Consider the following 27,678-nt stretch of genomic DNA (forward strand, 5'->3'; position numbering starts at 1 on the left):
ATGCAGTATATTTAATTAACCGCACGATTTTGAAAGCACAGTAGCGGACCCAGAGGATATTCAATTTTTCTTTTTTCTTTTTTTTTTTTTGGGGGGGGGGATGGAGGGAGATTTTCAAAAAATATTTTTACGATATTTCTGTAAACCATAGCCTATCGGGATTGGTGTGGATGTGAAATTCTATTGCCGGAGCACATGTCTAGCTTATGATTGTATTTAGGACTGTCATTTATTTGTAGTGTTTCATATTGTTAATTGAATGTGTATTGATTGAAGTTAATGTATGATGCGTGATGCGTTAATATTTAATAGTTTATAACGGACAAATACATATTATGTAAAAAGATACATTGATAAGAACTGTTGTCTGATCCACAAGCTTAAACTTTTGGAGACAATCGTGTATTGTGCGATATTGCTAAGCAAAATTGCGTTGTAAACGTATTGTAAATGAATAATTGTACAATATGCAAAAATATGTAAAAACAATATTAAATTCTTTTGAACATTAAGTAAATATATCATATTAGATAAAAGTTCTGTATTGCCTCCCTCCCTCGAATTTGCTACAGGGTACTCGTGCAAGGACTTGGCAGAAACTATATAAACGGATTCTCTTCCTGAGCCTGCGAATTGTCGCTCGTACGGTCTTTGGATCTGAGTTTTTATTTCATCATCGAATCCCGACTATTCCCGAGTGAAAAAGTATAGGAAACATTTCCGAGTTGTGACCGGAAACAGCCGGTACACATACATTCAAATATATGCATAAAGTGAGGTCCTTAAAATAATATAATACTTTATACATATTGTTATAAATGAGTATCTATAATATTATTGTCACGTGGAAAAGACACATTCTGGAGAAAATGAAGTATACGATACACGTTTTGTTATTATTATTTTTTTTTATTGTTATTATCAAGACAAATATGGTTTGAATTTTAATATAAAAATACATAATGCTGTTTTATATATTTGCATAATATATTATTGTGGTTGGTGGACGTCAAACTCTCAATTTTTTTAAACGTATTAGATTTTTATTATTTTATATTTTGGTTAGTTTTTATCTGATGGTTCATCCTGCGGATTTAAAAACAACTCCCTCATTAACTGATTTTTTTTACTGTAAATTATTTTTGTTTTCAAAGCCAAATTGGCCTATAGAATATATAAATGTTCAGTCCAGAATTAAATTAATGATAAAATTAACATGACGATTTAACCGGAAGTGATGGTCAAATAAATTTAATACGTTTTTAAATAACTCTATTTCGTTCTGTAAATGTGTTTGCATACTATATGTTCATTTAAATTAAATATGAATTTGTATTCGATATAGATGATAAATAATAACAACAACCAATTATAATAAATTGCAAACTGTCTCATTGAATTAAATAGTGTTTAATTAAAGTTTAACACTAATTTAGATAACAAAAATACTTGTTATGCTTACAACTATGGATATGTTTTTAATCTGTATAACCTTTTCATAAAAAAACTATGAAGCTGTTAATTAATATTTTTAGTAATTTATATTGATTTAATTTATTTAACTATTAAAATATAAACTCAACTGAGAAATTAATAACACAATTTTTTTATATAAATAGAAATACACTCAACCCGTAAATAAAACTTTTTCAATCCTTTTTGGAATTAAATCCAAATTATGCGTTCTCTTAATAATAAATAATAACAGTGTTAGAAATTATGATTAGTAATCCCATGTGAAACTCATTAACAGATTGCGTTGGGGTTCATTAGGGTGAAAAGAAATCCCCCTACTCCAAGTCTCGTTTAAAAATAATTATCGTGGTTCGGAACCAATTTTTGTTTAATTTTTTAATAGATTTATATTTGAATAAAAATATAATACAAAATGACACTCGAACTAGATTGTTAGTGTACATACAACACTGCAATACAAATTCGATTGCTTGAAATGTGTCGAAAAATAATAATTAATAATTATTATGATACGAAACTCATCCGTACTCTTATTTTTATTAACATATAATTCGTTCAAATTCATTATTGTTCAGACTGATTACTGCGAAATGGGTTTCGAGATAAGATTAAAATTAAAAATATTTAAATAATAATCAAATAAACGTACTATATGACTTATGGCCTTTATTGTCGAGATGAAAATGTGCAGTAATCTCTTATATGCGAGCGTAAAAACTTGACGTAGACAATATGATCGCATAATAATAATTACATAATGGCTGAAACATAACATATACTATACACCGTTGTATTTTTACAGATTTCCATTCGTTCGGGGAGAATAATATATTGTACGAGTATTAGATAATATTGTTTCGTCCCGATACACTATAATATATTATTATACGAGAAAAACGTGTCAATGTTTTTTCAGCCTTCTCCACACATTTCACATTCCCACGTGCAGAACCGCGGACATGTGTGCTCGTCGAAATACGCGTATAATAATACTTAGGATAATTTATGTAGTCGTCTCTCTATATAATGCCGGCTGCGACTATGTGTAGTGCACACTTAGCACCGCTGGAACCGAGACGACCAGCCACGAATCCCTGCACGTGAAAAGTGTACCCCGAAAGCATTGAATTGGGTGTCTGCGGGTTATGGGTGGACGTTTAGTCGTATACAACAATATCGTTGTGCGAGCACGATGTGTATATAGGTACATTTTGTCACTGGAAATGCGGTTGAAGGGATTACACCGAGCACAAAACGCACGGACACAAAAAAGATATTAGGGAAATTTACATAACAATATGGCGCATATTATATATTATATACACACATACTCGGGCTACGTGCGTCAGCATTCAATTTGATTGTGTACGTGTAAAGGAGAAAAAAACTTAATCATAAAAATTATAATAACGTAGGTACAACACATATCTGTCATTCGGCAAAGAAAGGACAACGTGTGTCGTATACCTATAAGTGTATAATATCATTATTTAGAATAATATTATGCATATAATATAGCCATATAGGCATATCTACCACTCGTAAATCGTAAAAGAGTGTAAAATGCCAGACAACTTAAAAATTACATTTCATTTGAGAATAAAAGTATTCATGAAGGTATATGTATATTTATGGTCTACATTAAGACAGTGGCATCTCGATTTCGTTATTTTTCTTTTATTTATTTTGTCCAATAAAACATTTGTTCATTTATTGAAGGCTCGTATAGTTATAAGCTCACGAATAGTAAAAACAATCATACAATTAATAATGTTTATTTTAATGAACAATTTACACCCTCGCATTAATATATTGTTTCGAATTTAAATCAACTCTACACGAAGGATCAATCACGGTTACTTTTTGCATTAAAAAAAAGAATGAATGCAATTAAAAACTGATATATGTATATGTATACATATATTTAATTATAATAAAAATTATATCGTTGTACACGTAATAAATAACAATGATAATAAATTATGGTATATACGATATACCTAAGTAGGCATACTTACCTATATTTTACTATTACCATAATAGTATAATAATATGTGCACTTATACTATCAAGGATCAGTTGTCGATTTTAAACTATGTGTTTACCTACACTAAACATAATATTTTTTTTATTTTTGCAGGGAAATTATTAATTATTGGATACTTATAAACGATTGATCAACAACCAAAAATATCATACTTGCCTCTCAAATGACTCAAATAATTTAATAATAATTGTTTTTAACTTGTATTTGAAGTATAGGTGTGCGAAGAAAAAATAACACGCGTCTTTCTAAAATAGCTGAAGTCGATTGTTTAAGTGGAATATATATTCACTGAAGTGGGTACCTATGAATATATCGTCATTACACGGTCATAACGTTACTTTAGAGTGTTTTTCCAACCTAGGCGGCTATAATATGCAAATGATGAATGCTAATGCGGTTTTAATGGATTTTTTAATGTGAGGTGAGATAATTGTCGCCTTATGTGGTATCAATATGTAAATTTCACTCGTTACGTTTGGCAGCTGTTTAGACAATCTCACACCTCCGACCAATCTCATGACGTTAATAAATAGCCGTTTAATTTTTATCTTCATCCGTGGTAGGTCATTGGATACATTCGACTTCGGGATTTTTTAATAATATTATATAGTAACTGTTTGAGATATCGTTGTTATAAAAACCGCCGTCTTTCACACCGTTTTATACTGCTGTATATTATAGAGTAACCATACTCTATAATAATACAAATTAGGTAAGTAGTTGTAGATATCTGGTATACACAAGTACCTACACACAACTATAGGTTAGACTGCAGCGTTTCCCAAAGTGTGTTCCGCGGAACCTTAGGGTTCCGTGGGACAATACCAAAGGTTCCGTTAGATGTATGAGATTATTGAGAAAATTATGTTTATTTAATGTTTGTTGTTTAAAAAATGTTTGATTGAAATTTTTTTTTTAAACTAAGTTTAATAATGAAAAGTCATTAATAGTATCATTAAAATATTATTTGGACTTGAGAGTTTAAGGAATTGATTTTCCTTTTTTAATTTACAAAAATTGTAGTTGAGTTGGATTAGACATTAGGGTTCCGCGAAACACAAACAATTTTTTAAGGGTGCCGTGGTCGTAAAAGTTTGGGAACCGCTGGGTTAGAGGTATATTCGTAGTGGTATAGCAGTATAAGTCATCTAATAGGTCATTTTTTTTTCAGTTTTATTTCAATCCAACACACTATTGTATCAATCAATCCCAAAATAATTCTTTCTCATAAAATATATTACTTATTATAATATTTTATATGACGTCGTTAGATTCTAACACTGAAATAAACTATAATTATAATTATGATATTCGGTAGAATATATTATATTACAGTGCCCTCCCCTCTCCCACCTAGAAAGATTTACTCAAAATCGATTTTGTCCACTTCGATGTTATATAATATAATACATTATGAAGCCTCCAATAATAATTATAACCATATATAATAAATACAGTACAACAAACATATTATAAATATTATATTCATGTTCACACATCACACGGGTCATAATCACTCATAAATTGTAATCGTATGTTAACAACAGGTCAGGAAATATTATTCACTCATCGTCCGACGAATATAAACATTTTCCGCGTAATTATACCTAATCATTATTATTTCTATATGTATATTATATACATAGGTAGTAACTTAATCTGCTGCAGCAGCCGATAATATGTGTGATATACTTGTTGATTCATTAAACAGTAAACACCCATTATCTAGAAAAATATTTACATTTTTTACATGATTTGATGTCATTATAAAAACATTATTTTTAATTTATTAAATGATAAAAAAATACGTGTTTCGTATTTCAAAGATGAATATTTATTTGACATTTTTGATAAATAAAAACTGAATTTTGAGCCAGTATACAGTATACATATACAGTTAATAGTTTTATAAGTATTTGATAATTTCACAAGTAAAGTGATGTGCCATACAGGGAAAAGCCGCTGGGAAAATTATGATTTACGCTGCTTATCTAAACTTTAAATACAGAAAAGAGTATCACTAATCCGGACAATCTATATTTTGTACTTAAGTACTCATTTATAATGTATATCAGAGGTATTCAAACTGTGCGTCGCGGCTCCCAGGGGCGTCGCGGGAGTTGTCAAAAGGAGCCGCGTAGTATAATAATTGAAAACCAATAAATATTTTTACAAAAAATGTTTACTATTATCATTGAGGCACACCGGTTGGGAAACGTTGAATTGTCTACAATAATCATTCGCAAAATTTAGCTTTAATTTTTTTATCTATGTTATATGGTAAATAAATAATAAAAATAAATTATAAAATATAAATTACATTCACATAAACATTGATTTTTTTGTCATTTATAATTTGGGAGCCGTCAACATTTTGTGAAGATTTAAAGGAGCCGTGTGATGAAAAAGTTTGAATACCTCTGATGTATATATTCGGGAATATCCATGATTAAAATATTATCGTAATAATAACAATAATGGTGTGTAATGTAAAATTGTGAATCAATACATTTGGAATTAATTGTATGAATACATAAGGTGTTTTTTGTTTATATTTATTAGTAAGTTTAAAAAAACGTCATTCCGTTGAATCCTGATAGTGTCCGGTCCCAACTAGTCCGGATGAACGAAACTCTACTGTACTTATGACTAATTAAGCTTGTTTGACATTAAATGTTAGATTCTGAGCAAAGTGTATTGGCTTTACAGTACTTTGTGCTTTTTATTTTTGTACCTTATCAATCACCTTTCGGAGCATTATAAATATTTATACCAATAATAATATCATCTTCAATTTTGAGGGAGTTATTTGGTACACAATTTGTTCTAAAATCTAGATACTTTGTGGGGAGGAGGGCAGAGGTAAAAAGAAGAAAAATAATTTTTTTTAAAAATTGACGAAAGAGAATTTTTACGCTAAATCGGTTTTCGACAAAATCGATTTTCTTTTTTGGTTGCATTCAATTACAACAATAAATGACCGCAAGGCCGTAGCCAGAAAAATTTTTCGGGGGGGGGGGGGGCCTAAACCCCCCCTGGCTACGGCCTTGAATGACCGTAAAGATTTACATAATGAGATAACATGTGAAAAATATTGTGAACCTTATTTTTAATTTAGTTTTTATTTTTTACCGAGTTTTTAATTAATAGGCTTGGAAATTAAACAGTGTGTAACATAATGCAATTTACAATATTATACTACGCGACTACGCGAGAGACCGAACGGAGCTCCTACATTTTATCGCTGCGATAAGACGCGATATATAGTATAAGTACTAATTAGTGTAACATTATTATACATATATTTATGTAACAATTACTACGTGCGATTTCTATTTGGCAACAAATAACAATTAGTTCAACCTACCTTATATTGGATGGAATAAGGAAAAAATAAGTAACTCAAATATAGCAATATACATATTACATATATAAGTATAATATAATATCCTAAAGGTTAGCCGTTCGTCTCCGACCAAGAAGGCAAGAACCAATGTTTCGTGTGCCATGAAAGTCGTTGTATTCAAATCAAACACATCCATTACAGTTGCCTAATCAATGACGAGAGTATAAGATGTACACTCGACATCTACCTAAAGTGCCTACTATACAGCAGACCAACTCATCGAGTTTTTATACACATCGCAGAAATCCATTGCAAATATACTGTTGTGGTTTTTCTGATCTTTTCTTTCACACATTTTCACGCACCCACAGATCGACTGCGGTAGGTTATAATATGTTACGCGCATTCAATAATTGAAACGGTTTGATTATGTGCGTTTTACGAGCGTAATCAAAATTAAAATCGTCCGACTTTCCGCGTTGTCATCTGATCCGGTCACGTGTGGGATGTGTTTTAGGCTTCCGTGTCGTTTGCAACATGAATAATGCGTTTGTTCCAAACTCGTCTGCGCTTCGCAGTTAACACGAACGAACCGGCTAAATAAGCTTTTCATCGAACTCCGATAAATAACTATTATTCGTTTACGGTTAAATAAAATACTTGTACTTATATATATATATATATATTCGTTTTTCAGTCTGTTTTTTGAACGTCGATCGCACGTCTGAATTGGAGTTATATACTGCAGTTCAGTCGTAGATTCGGAAGCTGGAATCATATTTGAGGCTATAATTTGTTGACATAATATTTGTGTTTTGTCAGTCCTTGGTCTGCGCAATGGTAAGGAAAACGATTTTTTTCAAATCTTTTGTTTTTGGACTCAATATTTGATTATTTTTTGGACCGATTTATGTGTAAATTTGGGTCGACGGGACTTATAGTCTCAGTACGCCCGTCCGTTTAACTGAAAATACATCGTTATAATACTATAGGTATTGTCGAACCTATGCCCACGCTGGCCTAGCGCTATTCTATATCTTATAGCAGGTAGGCGCGCCGCGTTTTAATTGGTCGGTGACAAACGCGGGCCCGCTGCCGTTAAAGTACATAAAAATGAGACCGAATCCCCGGCTGTATAGCATTATTATTATACCCACATATAGGCATATATTATTATAATAAACAATATTCGAAACGAACATTTTTCTACGTTTTCTTTTTTTTTTTCATGCCGTTCAAAATTCTCGACGGTTTTTATGTCCCGACGCGATAAAACGGCACGGCGAGGGCAATAAAACTCCTGGCTCGGAGTCGTACGTACCGCACACGATACGTCAAACATAATATCGTGCATTTGATCATTCCGTTCGTATAGATACAAGTACCCGCGATCGTATTTGTACGAGGCGCACATTATAATATCATTATGCTGTCTGTTTTTTGGACATGACTGCACATCTATTTGGGACTATTATATTACAGCATATTATGTATATTATAGCTTTTATTTTTGTTTTTGAGACGTAACAATAACAACAATATTATAATCATTTCAATTACAACACACGTTATAATATAGTGGATAAGCGACGACAATCGTATAGAGCGCATGATGCATTACGTTTAGCGAAAAATGGGTATGGGATGGGGTGGCTTCAAGACTATATTGAGTATTGACCATTGACGAAAAAAAAAACAACAAAAATCGAAACAATATTTTTTTGCGAACTTCATAAGTGCTCAATTACACGTTTTAGCAGACGGCCAGATGCATAGGCATAACTTGGCCGGAGCGAATGGGGGCGACTGCCCCGACGACCAGAAATTGGGGCAATACCCCCACCAACTTAATTATACTATTAAGTATTAGTTAATTGCAGGATGTTCAGAGGCGCATAGCACACATGTTTTAACTTTACAAAATTGCAAATTTGAAGATATTTTAGAAGTTTCTAACACTTATAATATAGAAATTAACGAGTTACAGGCCGAGTTAAAGTTGTTTGGTAAAATGTGTTTCGCGAAACAAATATTTGATAACTTTAAAGACCGTCTTAATTCCTTTATGCTTCAAGATCTGTCAAGTTCATTTGATAATTTATATAAACTATTCAAACTTTTTTTTATCGATTCCTATGAGTTCGGTTTCATCGGAGCTTTCATTTTCGTCGTTACACCGTATTAAAACTTATACTTGAAGTTGAAATACTATTGGCCAAGAAAAGCTTTATCAAATATAGAAAAAAAAAATTGAACCTAATTTTAATATAACTATTGACCAATTCGAGGAAAACGATTGCAATTAAAATAATTTTGGCTTCAAATGTATGTTTAAAAAAAGTTTTCTATAAAGTTTCTTTGTAATTTTTATATAATTATAAATATAAATTATGGTTTAAAAAAAGGTAGTCATTTTATTATTATTTGGTATAAAACGTATTATATACATAAAAAAATTTGCTTAAAATGAATTAAATGAAAAATGGTTGTAAAAATGATAAAACAGTTTTATAATAATAAATAAATATTAAATTTTAATAAAATTATGAAAATGTGTAGAGATTCGCAAAAATTATTTTTGTCCCACGTGACTAGAGTCCGAGTTATACCTATGGCCAGATGAGTATATAGTACTATATAGTACCTATACACGCATACGCATAATGCAAGCCCAGACATGCTTCAGAACTTATTATTTTATTTATATTATAATTTATAATATTATTATAATTCCTGCGAATTTTATATTGTTATCATCTACTTTTAGACGGCAGTCACTCGGACCTCGAGCAAGGTGTTAGGATGAAATTCGTAAATAGAATAATAACAACAACTGCGTGCGAAACAAATGGAATAGAATAAAAAAATAAAAAGCAAACTCACATAATACACCTGTCACCGGTGCGTTATATTGTTTTTTACGCGTCTTTCTCGCGGACCCGAATGCGTGAACAAAACGCTCGACCGGCGGAGAAAATATTATTGTTCTATTATAGCCTATAGAATACTTAGTATAATACATGTACAACAATAATTAATATTTATCATAAATATAATATGATAATGGCAAACGGGGTCTTTTGATGTTACAGGGTGATTCTCCGTGTTTTACATTTTTAAATCAAATGCTTTCCTACAAAACACTTCCTATGCACATTTTTTTGATAACATCCAAATAAGTAACTGCAGGATATTTTTTTAGGAAAATTTCGATTTTAAAATATAGAATATTTGAACCAAAATTATACTTAAAAGAATTTTCAGTTTATAGATGAAGTGAACCGATGGTTGAAATTGTAATGTTTTACACTATATTGAATTAATTTAATCTCTAAGTTATTAAAAACACTGATAATGGACTTGTGGTGCAATATAGTATAATATAATATTTTGTACATTAACATTAGGTAGTATGTCTAAAAACGATGTTTTTTTTGGAATTTGCAAAGTTGTTAAAATTCACCATAATAAAAAAGTAATTTTTGACTGACTTTTATGAACAATATAGTACCTACAATCCACCTAAAAAAAATACAAAATTGTACCGAGAAAACCTTAGCACGTTCTTGCGTTAAAAGAACGATACTTCCGACTTCGTATGCTACATTCAACAATATTCAAAATTATGAACACGTATATAATATTATCCTTGTAAGTAGGTATACGAGAATGAAAAATACTTATCACTCGTACTACAAAACACATTCGGTATAAAATAAATATTATAATGCCGTCGGTGGTAGGTACGCGATGTGTATATAATATTATAAGTATAATAATAATAATAATAATATCTGACGGACGAAATAATTTATGAAAGCAGACGTGTCTTGGCAAAACTTATATATTCGTTCATATGCAGTCGATGCGTTGTCGGCGTATAAACAATAACTCATAACGCACAACTGCACAAGACTTGGCTGGTCGTCAAGATGGTATACACTATTATTATTATTATTATTATTATTATTATTATTATTGTGCAACGGTGGCGGCTGTAGCGCAGACTCTTGCGATAACCACAGCCGTGGTCAATACATCACCCTGTATAATATAATTCATACACATACTATAATACCTGTACGTAATTTAGTGTTTAAGCGAGCGTACCTGAGTGCACTATGTGTGCTATGTATACGTTTAAGTATTATAATTTATGATGTATGCACTGCATCGTGGCGACCATAATATTATAGTACCTAAACCAGGTGATCCATTTAACATAAGAACGTTTATTATTTTAAAAACTATTAAAATGTTTGAAAATATTATCTTACATGATTTTAAGCCATGTTAACAAAAATTAATATTTTTTTCTACATATTGGATCTAGGTACGTATAAAATATATATTTTTAATTTTTTTTCATGACAACATTCATTTATTCCAAAGTAAAATATTTTCTTGAATATACAATCTCATCTTATGTAATCATAACCTTTTTATATACAAAAATTGCATTTTGGATAAGTAGCTTATGACTTATGAGTTATAAGTGTTTTAAGTTTAGATGGATGAGCTAAGTGTACCATCAAGCAAAATATTGGTCCACGCAACTCCGATAGTCTAAACTTATAAACTTTAAATAATAAACCATTTGTCCGAAATTTGATTTAGTAATTGATCAAAATACTCGGAATATGAAAGTTGAACTTATGTTATCACTATCATTCAAGAGAGTAATATAAAACTTAAAAAATGATAATAATAAAAAATAGTTAAAATATAATTGTTTTGTGACTAATTAAAATCATATATAAACTAAATATTTTTATAAACGTTAGTCTTTTCAGAAATAATGAGTGTCCACGTTAAAAAGATCACCCCGTATAATATGTATACGTCCAAGTGACGTGTATCGCGTTACGTCTTAAGCACGCACACACACATATACATTATGGTTATACAATAATATACATCCAGGCAAGTATAATACGACTCTGTGTATTCGTATATAGGAATCACAATAAGCATGGGTACACGCGTTGTGTATAATATATAATATTATGTATAGTTGTATAGGTGTTGGTACTCACTTGTTCGCAGGCTCTCTTACAGTTCCCGGTCACGCGGCCGCAACACTTGGCTGTCAACAAACAAAAATATAATATAATATAATATATAAGACAATCGACATCGTATATACGTATAGTTTAATATGATATGATATAATATCTTGTACAAACACGCGCGGGTGTCGAGTCCCGCTGAGAGTTTCCACGAGCGCGTGTATTGACCACCCGAGCAGTGATTTTTCGATTTATCGTCAAGCCCGACGTACCCTACAGCCGTATAGATATTAGATACTACTCGGATATAATGTTGCACGACGACAAATATATCGCATTTTATGATATTGCATCCGTCGTCAGTCCACTCTCAACCCGGGAAACGTGCAGCGTTCGCACATAGGTACACGTGCGATGGACGAGCGGCGTATATCGCCCGAGCAGTCCGTGAGTATTTTTATCCCGTACCGCGACGGGCACTATACGCGGCGGTGCGAGAAAATTCGCATTTATCATGCTCAATTATTTCCGATTAAAAAGTCTTGTGCCCGGCAGACGAGCGGCGCCTCGTTAGTACACAATATTATGGTCTATCTCGGATTTCGTGTGCTCGTATAGCGGAGGCCCCCATGCCCGAGCGTCCCATTTAGAAGCACTCGCGTTTGAACAACGCACACCACCAGCGCGGGATATGTCCGTAAACGCCTTTTGCTGTTTCAGATGAGCGTTTAATGCATAGAAATAGAATATGTTTGTATGACGTATACAATATATAGTTATAAGTTATACACGCCCGCAACGTGTTTGTACTCCAGAAACTGTTCATCGACGTTTATGGCCCAACGGTTATATTATTATTTATTATTTGTACTATCGGGGAAAGGGAAAAATGACTAATATGCGCGACCATCTCTTGCTCGAACGTATACACTCATATTATAATATATACATCATCACTAAATACATATATAGTATTATATGGAGCACTCACTCCAACACGTGTTTTTCGTACCGGCGTCTGTTTTTCGTTACACGCATCCACCGGCCGGTCGGCAAACGTGTTCAATGGGTATTTACGAAATTCGATACAGAATTTTATTTTTCTATAACGTATACATTTTTCAGAATATGAGTTAAGCGTCGACGTCGGCCTCTGGTGATGTCTCCGCAAAAACTCGTGAACAACGTAAACGTTTCAAAAATAAATTTGAATGACTGGACCGGACGATTTCTGTACTATTTAGTATTGATAATAACCGATATGGATCATAATATTTTTAAGCAGATCTATGCCAATGGCGGATTCTACTGCCAGTCATGACGCGTATCGTGACCAATTAGTTTTGTGACGTAATAATTATTGTTATAATAGGTAGTACATGCCGATCCTGGACTATAATATGTCACCATTTGAGATAAATAATTATTTTCTCTAGTAACATAATAATATAACGAGTGCGTTAATTGATAATTATTCGTATGTATACATATTATATAGACGGCTATGGAGTATATTTTTCGTCAACACTTTGTTTTTTTACCATAATACTCTATATTTATCTAGCAATTATAAGTCGTATTTCTGTATAGTATAAAATTGAAATGGGGATATATTTTTTGATTAAAAACAATAGTATTTTACAACTATTGAAAATATTATATAAAACAGTAAAATTACAATGCCATATAGTATATACAAACTTTTTTTATGCTTTACTCATTTAAAAATCTCAAAAATAGTCGAACAATGTATTTCGTAACACAAAATACCTAAATTTATTGCGAAAAAATTATGTGTAATGATCTATACAATTTATTGTTGTAACGATTTGTTTTAGAAAAGTGAACAATTTTAACAAGGTTTTTTAGCGTATTAACTATATCAACAATTTCAACAAACTATTCATGACACGAACAATTACCAAATTTGATACTTCAACGCGCTTGTTGATTATAATATTAATAATAAAAATAATATGTATATATTATTAATATAATTAGTAATTACATAGGTATAATGTATCACTAAGAACATTTCCATCAGACCTAATGTTTTATTGACTTATTTTGTATATTATTAATTTGATAGAAATTGAATGATAATAATATAGCTATTAAATATAGGTATTTAATATTAATATGCTATGAAATTCCATTTTTTATTATTAATTATTATTATTGTTTAGGTATATTACCTTATAATGAAGATCATTTGGACTCATTATTTTACGTAGTTTGAAGTTGAAAAATTAGATACCGAAACTTTTAATTGAAATTATTTGTAAAAAAGTAATAATTTAATTTTTGTTTAAACTTATTTTAAACATATTTGTATAAAAAATTTGATATACTCGATTTTTAATTTTTTTACCAATCTAATCTTTTTTCCCCAACGATTGATTTGGGTGTCAAAAATTGTGTTTTATTCGTTATTAGAATAAAAAACTTGTCACGTTGTGTCTGTGAGTGTAGTAAATTTTACTTCACACGGATGGGCGGAGTTCAAGACTTTGGCAATCTATTATATGGCTATTACTACTATCTACTATTAATTATTATAGACACTCATAAACTGAAAAGGTTACACCGAGAACCAGCTCACCTTTTTCGGCATCGATGAGTCGTCCAGCGCACAACACCAACAGAAGATGAACGATCAACATAATACTGTGGTCGGGTGTTTGACGGACGATGCGGATCATTATTCGTTTCGCAGCATAGCCGCCGGCGTAGACGTCGCGGGACCAGTGATCCAAGAGCTTTGGCAAAATTATATTTTTTAACCCGCGAGCCGAGTCGTAGGAATTCGCAAAACAGACGATTAGGCACGAGGGGCTCACCACGCGATACTGAATGACATCGAAGACGGACGCGCGCTCCGCACACATTATATTTGGAGGAGGAGCGTCTGGCGGCGGCGGGTGTTGTCGGGCGGCGCCCCGATGTACCTACTATTATAATAATGTAATATAATGTACAGGTGACGCCATCTGGCGTGCTGAACACGATCGCGATTCTAAAAATACGCACAGCCACCACAAGACGATTCATCAAACCTCAAACGCCGCCGCATTCGCGTCACGCGTCGTTTGTGTTTACACTCCGCGGCGGGAGAAGAGAGGATAATAATATATTATGCGTGGTGGGCAAAAAATCTAAATCCCAAAACGACCGATGAGAAGTGAAAATAATATGAGCTCGGCATTCGACATAGTGGCAGACTTCAGGTGACCACATATTTCTTAGGTCATGAGTTATGACTCATAACTGGAAAAAAAAAAAGAAAAAAATAGCGAAGAGAGATCAGTCGACTTAGTACGCACTGAGTGCTAATATCGCGGTGTGATAATAATATTTATGTCTTTGATTATTCTCTATAGTTATCTGCCCCGGTGAGCAGGAGCAGTATGAGAGTATATGTACGGTTCAAAAAAAAAAAAAAATGTCAATATTATTGTAGAATATTAGTTAAAATTATTCGTTCACAAAAAATTATTCTCGTTACTTTTAACCTACAATCTGTGTACAGAACAATTTAGTATCTCGAAGATTCCCCAGGAACAACTGGACATCGCGGAGAACCGAAAAAACGGGACTCTCTCTCTCGTAATACTATTATAGGTACTTCTAGAAGTGCAAAATAGTATTGCCGTCGATAAAAAGGGGGGGGGTGAAAAAATTAAAAACCTAAACTTTTTTCGTCTTATACATTTGGAATATACTGGAGTTTCATTTTTAGCCACAGACAAATTTCTGTCTGGTACTGGCTTATAAGTTATAACATACGTACATTAATTTACTTTATTTTTAAAATACGCAAATAATAAATAATAAGTGTAGTGTGTAAAAGGTATTTGTAGTAGTTGTCATAAATTATAGCCATTATACTCTGTGGCATCAATTATATTTTTAATTGGGGGGGGGGAGGTTTGACCAAACAAAAAATCATCTTATACACACGTCCACACCTACATCCGTCTAAATATGATATAACTTACACAATGTATATATTAATCATTATTATGATAACTTCCAAAATATTTACATATATATTTTCATCAACAATCGCTTTAAACATCAATTTGGAGGGGCCAATGACTACCTTTCTGCTTCTCATCAAATGACGCCACTGTCCATGATAATATGTGATTGAAAAATAATATTAGCCGATTAATTATATTATAATGATATTGCGTATGTAATAAACTAGATTATACCGACACACTTCGTCGCCTGTAAAAAATGTCATCAGTCATCACTCTAATAATAACAACCGCACATAATTACTCAATAAATTAGTAATTTAGATATAGATATATATATATCTTTATATATGTTATAATTTATATTTTATATTATCATACTTACTAAGTTAATACAATATTGAATATCTATAGCCATGTTAGCCCATATCGTCAGCGATAACATTGTACAAATTATCATCTATTTTTTACTAATATTATTTTACTGCACCAATTTATCCCCATTTTATCTCTTAATATTTCGTGGACAGAAGTTGGGTAGATTATAAAACAGTGCATGAACCTGCTCCGCGAAGTACTCAATAATTTTAAAAAAACAGCACAACTATCAAATGATAGTTATCCCAGATAACATGAGTTACAACATTTCCATTTATTTATTTTTTTTTATATAACTATATAGATACCTAAATTTTAATAGTAGCTTTTTAATGTAATATGTTATCATTGGCGACCATTTAAGTAAGCAAACAGAGTATTATTTTTTTTTTTTGGCTGAAAAATAAATAAATTTGTGAGCTACCCTTTAGTTATCTATGAAATTGAAATTAAGCTTTAAACCTGCTCCGTGATGTAATCTTTTATTTGAAAAAAATCAAGATAATCGTATGATTAGTTTCAGAGAACATGCGTGACAAAATTTCCATTTTCATATTTATATATTATATAGATATAGGAATATAATGTGCCATATCACAATTTAAAAATTTAAATCATAATAATTTGCCATTGTATGACCTAATATATGTTTATAATATTAACATTTTTCCACGACCAAATGATTCAGAATACCTACCTATATGAAAAAGTTTGTAGGTAATTAGTTTTTGAATTCATAATTTTTTTTTTTGCAAATATTAAAATAACAATATTTTAGAACTTTTTTAGAATACAATCAAAAATATTTTGCTCACAAGTCATAACTCATAGGCTTAGAAATTAAAACTGACAATAACTTTAAGCTGAAAAAAATCAACGGCTCGAGGCAAGTTATTTTTTATTATTACAGTTTCAAATATTTTGAAACTCAAACATGCTATATTATAATATTTATCATTGCAATAATAATTAATAACTTTAATAAGTATGTATCTATTATTCAATTATTGTATATTTCGTATTTAATTCTAGCCCTGTTGATTAAAGTATAATATAGTTAGATACACTCGCAGATAAAGTTAAGAATAAAATATCCTTGGTTAAAAAAAATAAAAGATTAAAAACTCTAAAATCAATAAATAAAATATTAATTGCGAATCGGACGAGGACAATTTCAGTCGTAACCAAACACCAGGATAAATTTCTTTACTTAAATATGCTCCAACTACATCATGTGACGTTGAATGGAGCTTCAGCCAATACAAAGTCACACTGAAATCCAATCGCCGATCATTCATTTTCGAAAATTAAAAAAAATATGTGGTCGTAGCATGTAACACACTTAGTGAATATGAATTATACATTCTATTTTTAAATTATTTTATTTTATTTCTCAATTATATTATATTAAGACAAGCAGCCAATCACTGATGTATTTCAATAAATATCTACATATTTTTTTTTGAACTATATTTTTGTGTTTTTTGTGTTAGTCAAATAAAAATTTAAATGCATATTTTTGTAGATTTTAGTAAATAAAATGCACATTTTGCAATTTTTATTGCATACAAATCATCCTAGTCCTGGTGATAACTATACAGCAATGAAGAGATCGAGCCCCCAGTTTTGTTAAATTCAATTTATACAAATGTTACTCAGTAACAGCAATTTATTGTGTATGTACCTATTTTATTTTCAACCGATAAAATTACGATTGAACCAAAAATTAAAAAAAAAATCCTTGATGGAATAATTGGGCTATAAAACTCTTTTGCCTGTAGACGTATGTAATAAATATAAATCTATATCATATATGTTTTTGGATATACAATATAGCTCATATTAAGGGAAAGGTTAAACCTCTTGGAGATTTTATGTACTCATTTTGCAATAAAAACATACATTATTAATTTTATATAAATTTATATAATACATTGCTAGTAAAATGTTTTTCTTATATTTTTGGTGGAAACTGTTATGGGTTAAAATTTGAAAGAGAAAGAAGAGAATATAATTTTGCTTTATGTTTCATCTACAATATTGTGGTAATTAGATTTTTTTAAAACAATTAAGCTATTAACTTGTAAGTTAAAACTAATAGAGTTTAATCTTTTTCGTTTTTTTTTCGTTTAGTTACCTAGAAAACGTGATTATTAAAAAAAAAATTTTACGTCACTTGTTTTTTTTATTAACACCTTTGTACAACGTACGCACAGGTATACACGTACACACGTAAGCAATCACAGGTGTGATTACGACTTTGAATGTAAGATATTTTGTAGCGAAACTAACATTAATATAAAACTGTGCGTATGTCGTGGAAATGTAGGTATCTATTGTATTTTTACAAGCGATTCGAATTTTGTGTAATATGATGAATTATTTAAAAAGATTTTTGTTTATTTCACTGTGTTACAATTTTACTAATTTTATGGTTAACTGTGATACACCCGAGACAATGGACGATTTAAAAAACTTGCTTCTGGATGAAAATAATAGAAATTGGATAAATTATATGGGTAGAGATAATAAAGTATTAATCAATGGAGAATTTGTACAAATACAAGATTATATAACATATTATCTACACCCAATTCCAATAAATGATTCAAATTCTAATTATTCTACTAACGAATTATTCACCGTTTCGAATACAATATATACATTTTTTAAATGTAAGTATTCTACTATAGTTTCAAAATTACTTAAATTTATTCAGAGATCTATTAAATCATGTAAACTTCTTCAACACACAACTTATCAGGATAATTTAATGAAGAATTGTATTGATTTAACTTTAGACAATTTCAAACGGGTGAAACCATATTTTTCAAAAGCTATATTTCAATTATTTTATTTTAATGGCTTATCTGAAAATCTCAAATCTAGTGATCAGACATTGTTAATATCATTATTGACAATCAATACATTTTTGTATAACAAAGATAGAACACAACATTATAATGGACCATTAAGAGAATATAAAGAAAAAGATGAAAAACATATCTACATTGATGATGTCAAACTACAATTTAATAAATTAGTTACTCAACTGATTTATTCGTTAGACAACTTTTTATGTAAAAATTGCATTTATTCATTTAACGATTTGGACTATAATAATAAACAACATAATATATCATACCATATTGATACTATATCTGATTCAAATAGTAATGAAAACATTATCAATTATATGAATGATAACTACTTCATTGTTTTGGAACAGTTGAATGTTTTAAAAATAAAAAATGAGGCCGTAGATTTAGAGAATTGTAGTGACATGTATGATTTACAGTATATGTCACTTAAAGATGTTTTTAGTAATGCAAGTGGTATTGATAATATTGAATCTCTACTGATGGAATTTAGAATGAAAACAAAAACAAACAAAGTTGAAACTATTCAAGACGTAGAAAATAGTTATAACATAATAGAAGTATTAAAATATCAAATAGACTTAATCGAATTCATCGGGAGCATATTTTCTTTGCAAATTCAACATTATGCATCATATAAAAACTACGATAAACTTACAACATTAATTGATTGTTTTATTAATTACACTGATAATCTCATACCTGCAAATTATCCTCCAATTTTATTACGGTTTATAAATGAATTAAAAAACGCATTACTTATGGATGTTAGTAGATCTGAACCTAATAATGTATTACTATCTGAAAAAACACAACAATTATTAAATCGCAATTTGATTGATACTGAAAATAAAAATGTCGATTTGTATTTGGAAGTACCATTGCCAGATTTAATTAAAAATATCAAAGGGTTTCATCATATTAATTCATTTGACAGAACATTTGGAATTCTCTTGCAAGAATTTAGTTCACCTGATGATTACTATTCAATACAGGTCCACCATGACAGTAAGGAAATAGAAGATTCCAGCGATGTTACAAAGATTGGGGAGTGTAAAATCTTAATGAAAATACGAGAATATTTGTTGTTATTATGGTCATTGATAGAGACAGTAAAGACCAATAATGATTTCACATTACATTCCTCTAGTGATACTGATAAAAAATTACAACAAGAATACTTAACACCATCTTTTGATAACATATTTCAATACATGGCTCACGTTTATAAAAATACAAATGATTTACGACTTCAGATGATTTTATTGCCGGTATTGGTTCATTTCAAAAATACTGGATGGATATTGTATAAAGGTACGGACCAAATATATAAAAAAATGACCATAATACAACGAACATTATTTCTGGCTGTAAACTCGCTGCAATACTACGAAGTAAACAAATGCCAGGTTGCAAAACTTAATCAAAGTATTTTAGATGAAATCAAAACAGATTTAAACAGTAATGAAAAAACTGACAAGATAAACAATATACATTTACAAATCATTTACAAAACAAAAATATTTAAACTCAAAAATTTCAATAAACTTAAATATATCAATAATGTTATAGATGCATACACATTTACGGATATTTTAGACATTTTAAAGGGAAATTATATGACTGGTATTCAATTTTCTTGGCATGGTGTTAGGATGAGTATGTTAAACTTAAATCGAGATGTCATACAAAATATTGTAGATTATCGACGTATACTTAGATTCCAAACAGTTATGTTACATTTTCTTTTTGCAAAAATATATACTCAACTCGATTACATTTTGACATTTCCTACACAATTGACCAAGAACAGAATACGGGCAATGCGAAAATATTTAGAAGAATTTAATGGTCTTAAATACTCATTACCTCTGGTGTTGGATTTACAGGATATTTGTAAATCATATTCGAACATCTTTGAGGATGAAGATATTTCTGAGAAGAACATAAAATTGTTTCGAAGCCAAATCAATGACCGAATGCATGTTTACGGAGTGTTTGAATTTTACGGAAAACACTTATTTAAGACATTTAACGATTGTTACGCGTCGTTAAAAGATGATATTGAAAAGTTAAAAAAATTATTAATGAATGGGTGGCATAAAAAATTATTGATTTTTGTAGATGATTATGCTGTACCAAGGATTTGGAAAGATTTAAGTCACAAAATATTTTTTTAAATAATGGCGATAGAGTTAATTTGTAAACATTTCATAAACAGATAATTATTAAATCACTAAAAGCTTTACCCATAGTTCAATATTATGATTGTTTTTTATTCAAAAGGCGGATCTTGGTGTGTGTTTATATCAAATGTTTCATATATTTAATTCAATTAAAATGTTCTTGAAATATTATTCCATTACATAATTTTAGTTTTTGTTCGTTTTATTATTTATGTTCACCTATAATATACCTACTCATAATTATATGATTTACATTTTTCCTAGTAAATTGTAATATCTAATTTTATTGGCCAAATTGTTAACGTTAAATTATTTTATACGTTATAACTTGTCAAAAAATAACAAAAAAAAGTTTGAAATCTAAAGTGTTTCTAATTTCAATAATATAGTCTCTATTTTTTGAGAATGTATACGTTTACATCCGCAATAGTCTATATTATATTTAACATGTCAAAATTATAACTATTGTCTATTTGATCATTTAATATATTAGTTGAGTAGTTATGCAGTTTAATATATGATACATTTTAATATTTAAGTTTATCGTACGACTGAAATTTTATAAATAAAAATAGTACCTGTTGCAATAGTAGGTACGCGCGGATGCAGTGAAACTTTTTTATACAGGTTATTAAAAATAGGTTCATCATCGTCAAATATTAAGTTTGAAATGGAAAAATTAAAAATTATATTTTCAAATGAAATAAATGTATAAATGTTATAAAAAGACAAGCGAAATTGATTATTATTTATCACCATAAAAACCTTAGGGTTCAAGTAGATGACAGGATGTTGCTAGCTTGGCGTCTGCGGTCTTGTTTTTTTTTATAAATACAGTTAGACTGTAGTAAACGGAGAAGAAGACTCAAATTTTTTGTCTTACTGTTATAACCATGAACCTTACATTAGAGCTGAGCACTATTCAAGAGCCTCGGAGGCTTTCGTCTGCATCCACCCGGGTCATCACAGGATTACTAGCACTGTGGTGGACGTCGCCGAATTTATTAAATTACAAAATCTTCATCTCTTACGAAGCCGACGCCATGGGGCAAGCTGACTCGCCAAAACTTACAATACATGTCCGGGTACAACCAACCTCGCGGACCCCGCTTGAACTGCCTATTAACGGGCCTGGGTCTCCCGATAACCTGAGCTAAATCAGTCCCCCCCTACTACCAGTCATAGTATAGTCACTAGTCGGACACGTTTCGACGCCCACCCACTCCTACGGGATTAAGAGGGGAGACGTGCCACTAGGCGAATCTGTAGTAACTAGTAAACAGTCAGTGACGTTTTTTTTTCCGGATAGATCAGTTCGCCCAGTTTGCCAGCTCCGGGATATTTTCTGTGCTAGGAGGAATGCGTCTTGCCTGCAAAATCCGATCGTCTGATTGGACCATTGTCGAGTAAACCACGCCAGTAAAACTTTTTGTTCGCAACGGCTAAGCCCATGTATCAGACTTGTGCTACGTTGCCTAAATAAGTTTCACTTCAAAAATGTTTCAGGTAAATCTTGATAGGATCAGAGACAGGGTACAGTTGTTACTGCACACATTAATACTGGGTGATGGTGTATTATTATTTATTATATTATTTTACACCATCCAATTAGCTCTAAATGTTGATTATTTTTTTTTATGTGTAAACATCAATTCTCGAGCTCCCTAGGAAATAAGGCTATAGTAATTTTGTGTATCGAAACGAAAATGACTATAACGCGTTGCGGAAATACAAACTTCCGGTCCAACAGAGCATATTTCGCTGTTTTACAAGGTTTGCAAAGAAGTCAGAAGCTCGGACGGGTATTTTGCAGTGTTGCCAAGCGTACGAAATAGCAACTTGTGTTCAGATCATAGAACAATATTGAAGCGGCACTCCATCAATTGGTCGGGCTCTTGTTTACCTATGATCTGAAGACGTCTAAACCTAGGAAACGTGCGCGTTCACCAACACAATGTTAGACCCTTGTTTACCCGTATTCAGGAAACGTTTATGAGGGGTTCGCTGAGCAGTCAGCGACGTCGGCTTATGTGCCATTCCCTATTTCACGTAAGCTAGCTGATAATTCTATCATCAGGAGAAAATCGTTATGGACACATACTTTTTTTATGCATTCACTCATATTTTGTTATTTAGTACTGCAAATTAAATATGAGCTGAATTCCATCATACAATAATCAATCGTATTTTAAAAATGATCGAGAAAATGCCTCGGTTTTTTTAAATTGAAACGTATGTGAAAACATTCACTTGTGCAATCACAAGTGTTATTTCAATTCAAAATTATTTTGTTGAAGACAATGAAATATTGTTTTCAATAATTGAATTTATGCCACTAGCATTATAACAACTATAATTTTTTACATTCATTTTTATAACATTTCTACTAGCCTGTGTTTCGCGTACGCAATGAAGTACTTACTGATATTTTTATTTTTTGTTTTGTGTTTCTTCAATGTATCAGAAATGATCAGATTCGATGAAACTGAAAATTTAAGACTAATAGTAAAAGATATGATCACTACAAATAAAAGTTGGACGAGTATTATTCATGATCGAAAAATATTAATTAACAATAAATTTCAAACGATAGAGATGTATTTGGGACAGATATCGATACAATTGGAACCCAGCACTTCATCGTCACAAGAAAAATATTTTGTTTCTAGATCTTATGTATTAAAAACTTTGAATTTTATGTACACAGCTCTGAAATGTGAGTATGCATATTTGATTCGTGATATCTTAAAATGTATATTTTATCAAAATTATGCACCTAAGCTTATATTCAAAAGTCTTAAAAAATTACAAGTCCATTTAGACCGGGTCATTTTTAATTTATTGAACTTCAAAGATTTATCTTCAGATTTAAAATCTAGTGACCAAACATTAATAGTATCGTTATTAAGTATCCATGTGTTCATGTACAGGGAAGACATTAGTAGTGAAGAATATGCAGCTATTTTAATAGCAAAATGGATTCATCAAATGATTTCTTTAATAGAAATATTCATTTGTAGAACGTGTTTCTTCGAATTTGCGGCTTTAGATATATCAAACAATAACATAAAAAACTTGGATTACTATTTATCACGGTTGGAAGAAAAAAGTGAGATAGGTTTAAAATACAATGCATATAATAAGATTGATATGTACAATCCTAATAATTTTTTGATGTACGACTACACAAAAGATATTGGATTGTACGATGTAAAGATTAAATTTTTATCAATTTCGACAGTTATTTTCCAATCAGGGATAACAAGTTATAATATAAAAAATGTGTTAATATCCCAAATATTTTTAATCGAATCACTAAGAAGCCTATTTTCTCAACAAATTATGAATGTACTATCAAATATTACAAATGGTTCTTTTCAAATTAAAAATGTATACAATGGATTTCTCAAATACAAGGATCTTATACCCGATAATTATATAGAAAATTTTTTAAAGTTTATACATGATATTGAAAATAATTTAGCCAGTTTCCTTAAATCCGGTACAAATAACTTTAACTCATTGAAAGATATGATAAATAATATATTGAAGGAAGATTCAATATTTCACTTGGACACAATAAATTCAAACATTCATAATATAAATATTTCATCAATAACTGAATTTATTGAAAAAATCAAAGGAAGTCCATATTTTCCATCGTTCAAACAAACGTTTGAAATCTTATTACAAGAGCCAGGTATGATAGAATATTACTATATACTTGACGAAATTATGTACCAGAAGATAACAAAAGCTTCAAATAAACCAAGCGCAACGTGTTCGATTGCGCTTGAACTACAGTTTGGATTTATTTGGATCTGGACGATGCTAGATAAAATGGAAAATGAAAGATTAGAGAAGTCTTTAAATTCATATTTAGTTGGTGTATTTCAACACGTTAATTATTTATATGAATTTAAAAGCACCCGACAAATAGTTAAAAATACTTTGTTGCATTTATTAAATCATATCAAAGATTCAACATCTCAAGTATATACAAATATTAAGTCTTCAGAATTTGTTATATTGAAACAGTTAGTATTGAGTATTATTATTGAAATGGGTTATCATGAACTAAACAATTGTAAAGTGTCTGAAGAAAATAAAACAACTTATAGCGAATTACAGGCTACAGGTATTTTTTCTTTTGAGGAAATTCGACGTACAGTAGATATTGAAATGGAGAAAATTTGTAAAACTACAGGTCAGGTAAAGGTAAAAAATGATATTTCCGATGTTCAAAAAGGACAGACATATATCGACACAATAAATTCTCTAGAAAATGTGGATTTAGATAGATTTCAATTTTATTGGAACGTATATCAAAAACAAATTTTAAATGTGTGTCAAGATTTCTACCAAGATTTTAAAACACCGGATAATCATCAGGTAGATCATCATTTTCAATTGACTGTTTTGGAATGGTACTTATATGAAGCATACACAAAAGTCTTGTGTATGTTCAAAATTAAAAAAAAACAACCTTCCAAGAAAAAAATAATTTTTATAAAAGAGAGTTTTGAAAAATTCTGGGAAAGTCTTACATTTTCAACATATATAATGAGAAGTGTACGATATTTCATTAAAATTTACATAGATTACTTTTCAAATAAAATAATAAATGAAGAAAGTGTCAAAGAATTTACTGCTATAGTGGATAAACAAGAGTACTGGGAAAATGATTCAATCGATGAATCTCAAAGTATAAAAGATTTTTTTAATTCATTCCAAAAATATACTGAATTTATAAATTATTATTTTATAGATACTAAGAATAATACATTTATTGATTATACTAAAGACTCCTCGGCTGTCGCAATATTTTGGAATAAAATTAATGAATAAAGAGTAATTAATAGTTAATAATGAACCATAGAATTGTATTTTATTGTTTATTATGATTGAGATATGCAAATAATGTAATGGATTGTATGATTTGTAGAAAAATTTGCTTTATTTTAAACATGATAAAAAACTGTATTTTATAATACGGCTTATATAAATATAAAAATTAATTATTATAAAATTAAGTTACTAGTTATTGATAAACATCAAGTAAGTATTAGAAAAAGGGTTCCATGCCCTGTATTTTAAAGGATAGCCATTAATTTAAGCCGAGTGCCCTGTGTTGGGTAGTAATAATAGAAACAGCATAATTGTATTTTGTATTATTAATGTGCAAAATTTATATCGTTAATAGTTTTTAAATTATCTATGAATTCTTCTGAGTAGGCAACAATTTAAAAATAAAAATAAAAACAGTTTAACAATTTATAATCAGTAATCACACCTTTTATTCATTTATTTTTGAAATGGCCACATATACTGATAGCTGGTTACTGTGATTGTAAACAAAGGCTATGCAGCCATGTAGGGAAAAATAATGGTAAACGGTCACTTTGTACGGTCCATTGTTCAAAATGCATAACGCGGACACTTTATACGGTCGGTTAAAAGGGTACATTGCAGAACGCGGACACTTTGTACTATTATATTGTACATAAAGTATATATTGTAAATATATGTAGTTAGTATATACAAGTAGTCGCAGTTACAAACACAGTGTACAGTATAAATTGATATGTCAAAATATTACAAATAAAAATATAAAAAGAAATATTGGAAAAGAAATCTTTAAAAACTACATGTATAATATATGGAATTTAAAAATTCGATGTTTGTTATTTCCTTTCTTTGATGCTGATATTAGTGGTAATAAAAATAACCCACGGTACCCTCCTTCTATTTGGAATGTAAGATGTCAAACAATGTCTAATTCTCATCGAACTAATAATTTTAGCGAAGGGTGGAATAGTTTTTTCAATAAATTAGTAGGAACAACAAATCCGAGTTTTTGAACAGTTTTGCGGGCAATACAATTGGACGAATATGGCAATAGACTTGATAAAAGACAAAAATCCTATACTGCAGGCAATAGTAAACTATTTAATTTATGTAACCAGCATCAAAAAAAGGAAATAACGAATATCAAATTTTTAAATTCCATTAATTATATATGTAGTTTTTAAAGATTTCTTTTCCAATATTTTTTTTAATATTTTTATTTGTAATATTTTGACATATCAATTTATACGGTACACTGTACTTGTAACTACGACTACTTGTATATACTAACTACATATATTTACAATATAAACTTTAGGTACATAATAGTACAAAGTATCCGCGTTCTGCAGTATACCTTTTTACTCGACCGTACAAAGTGTCCGCGTTTCGCACTTTCAATGCTTGACCGTACAAAGTGACCTAGAACCAAAAATAATACAACTAAAACCTTTAGCTACGCACCATTTCCCAAGTTACAAATAATTCTGAATTAAAACAAAACGTATAATTCTAGTGGCATATAC

The 27,678-nt window shown here is 30.3% G+C and overlaps 1 protein-coding gene across 1 annotated transcript in view; it reads right to left on the reverse strand.

Annotated features, from left to right (window-relative positions):
* Nucleotides 1-14,747, reverse strand: part of LOC111039338 (reversion-inducing cysteine-rich protein with Kazal motifs) — a 45,851-nt gene extending 31,104 nt beyond the window's left edge. Inside the window, exons 1-2 of the mRNA XM_022322810.1 lie at nt 14,481-14,747; nt 11,906-11,955 (exon numbers count right to left, since the gene is read on the reverse strand). Coding sequence (XP_022178502.1) covers nt 11,906-11,955; nt 14,481-14,580 — 150 coding nt within the window. The 5' untranslated portion in view covers nt 14,581-14,747. The remainder of the gene's footprint in view (nt 1-11,905; nt 11,956-14,480) is intronic.
* Between the last annotated feature and the right edge of the window lie 12,931 nt (nt 14,748-27,678).

Source organism: Myzus persicae, unplaced genomic scaffold (genome assembly GCF_001856785.1).
Source record: "Myzus persicae strain clone G006 unplaced genomic scaffold, MPER_G0061.0, whole genome shotgun sequence".
NCBI lineage: Eukaryota > Metazoa > Arthropoda > Insecta > Hemiptera > Aphididae > Myzus > Myzus persicae.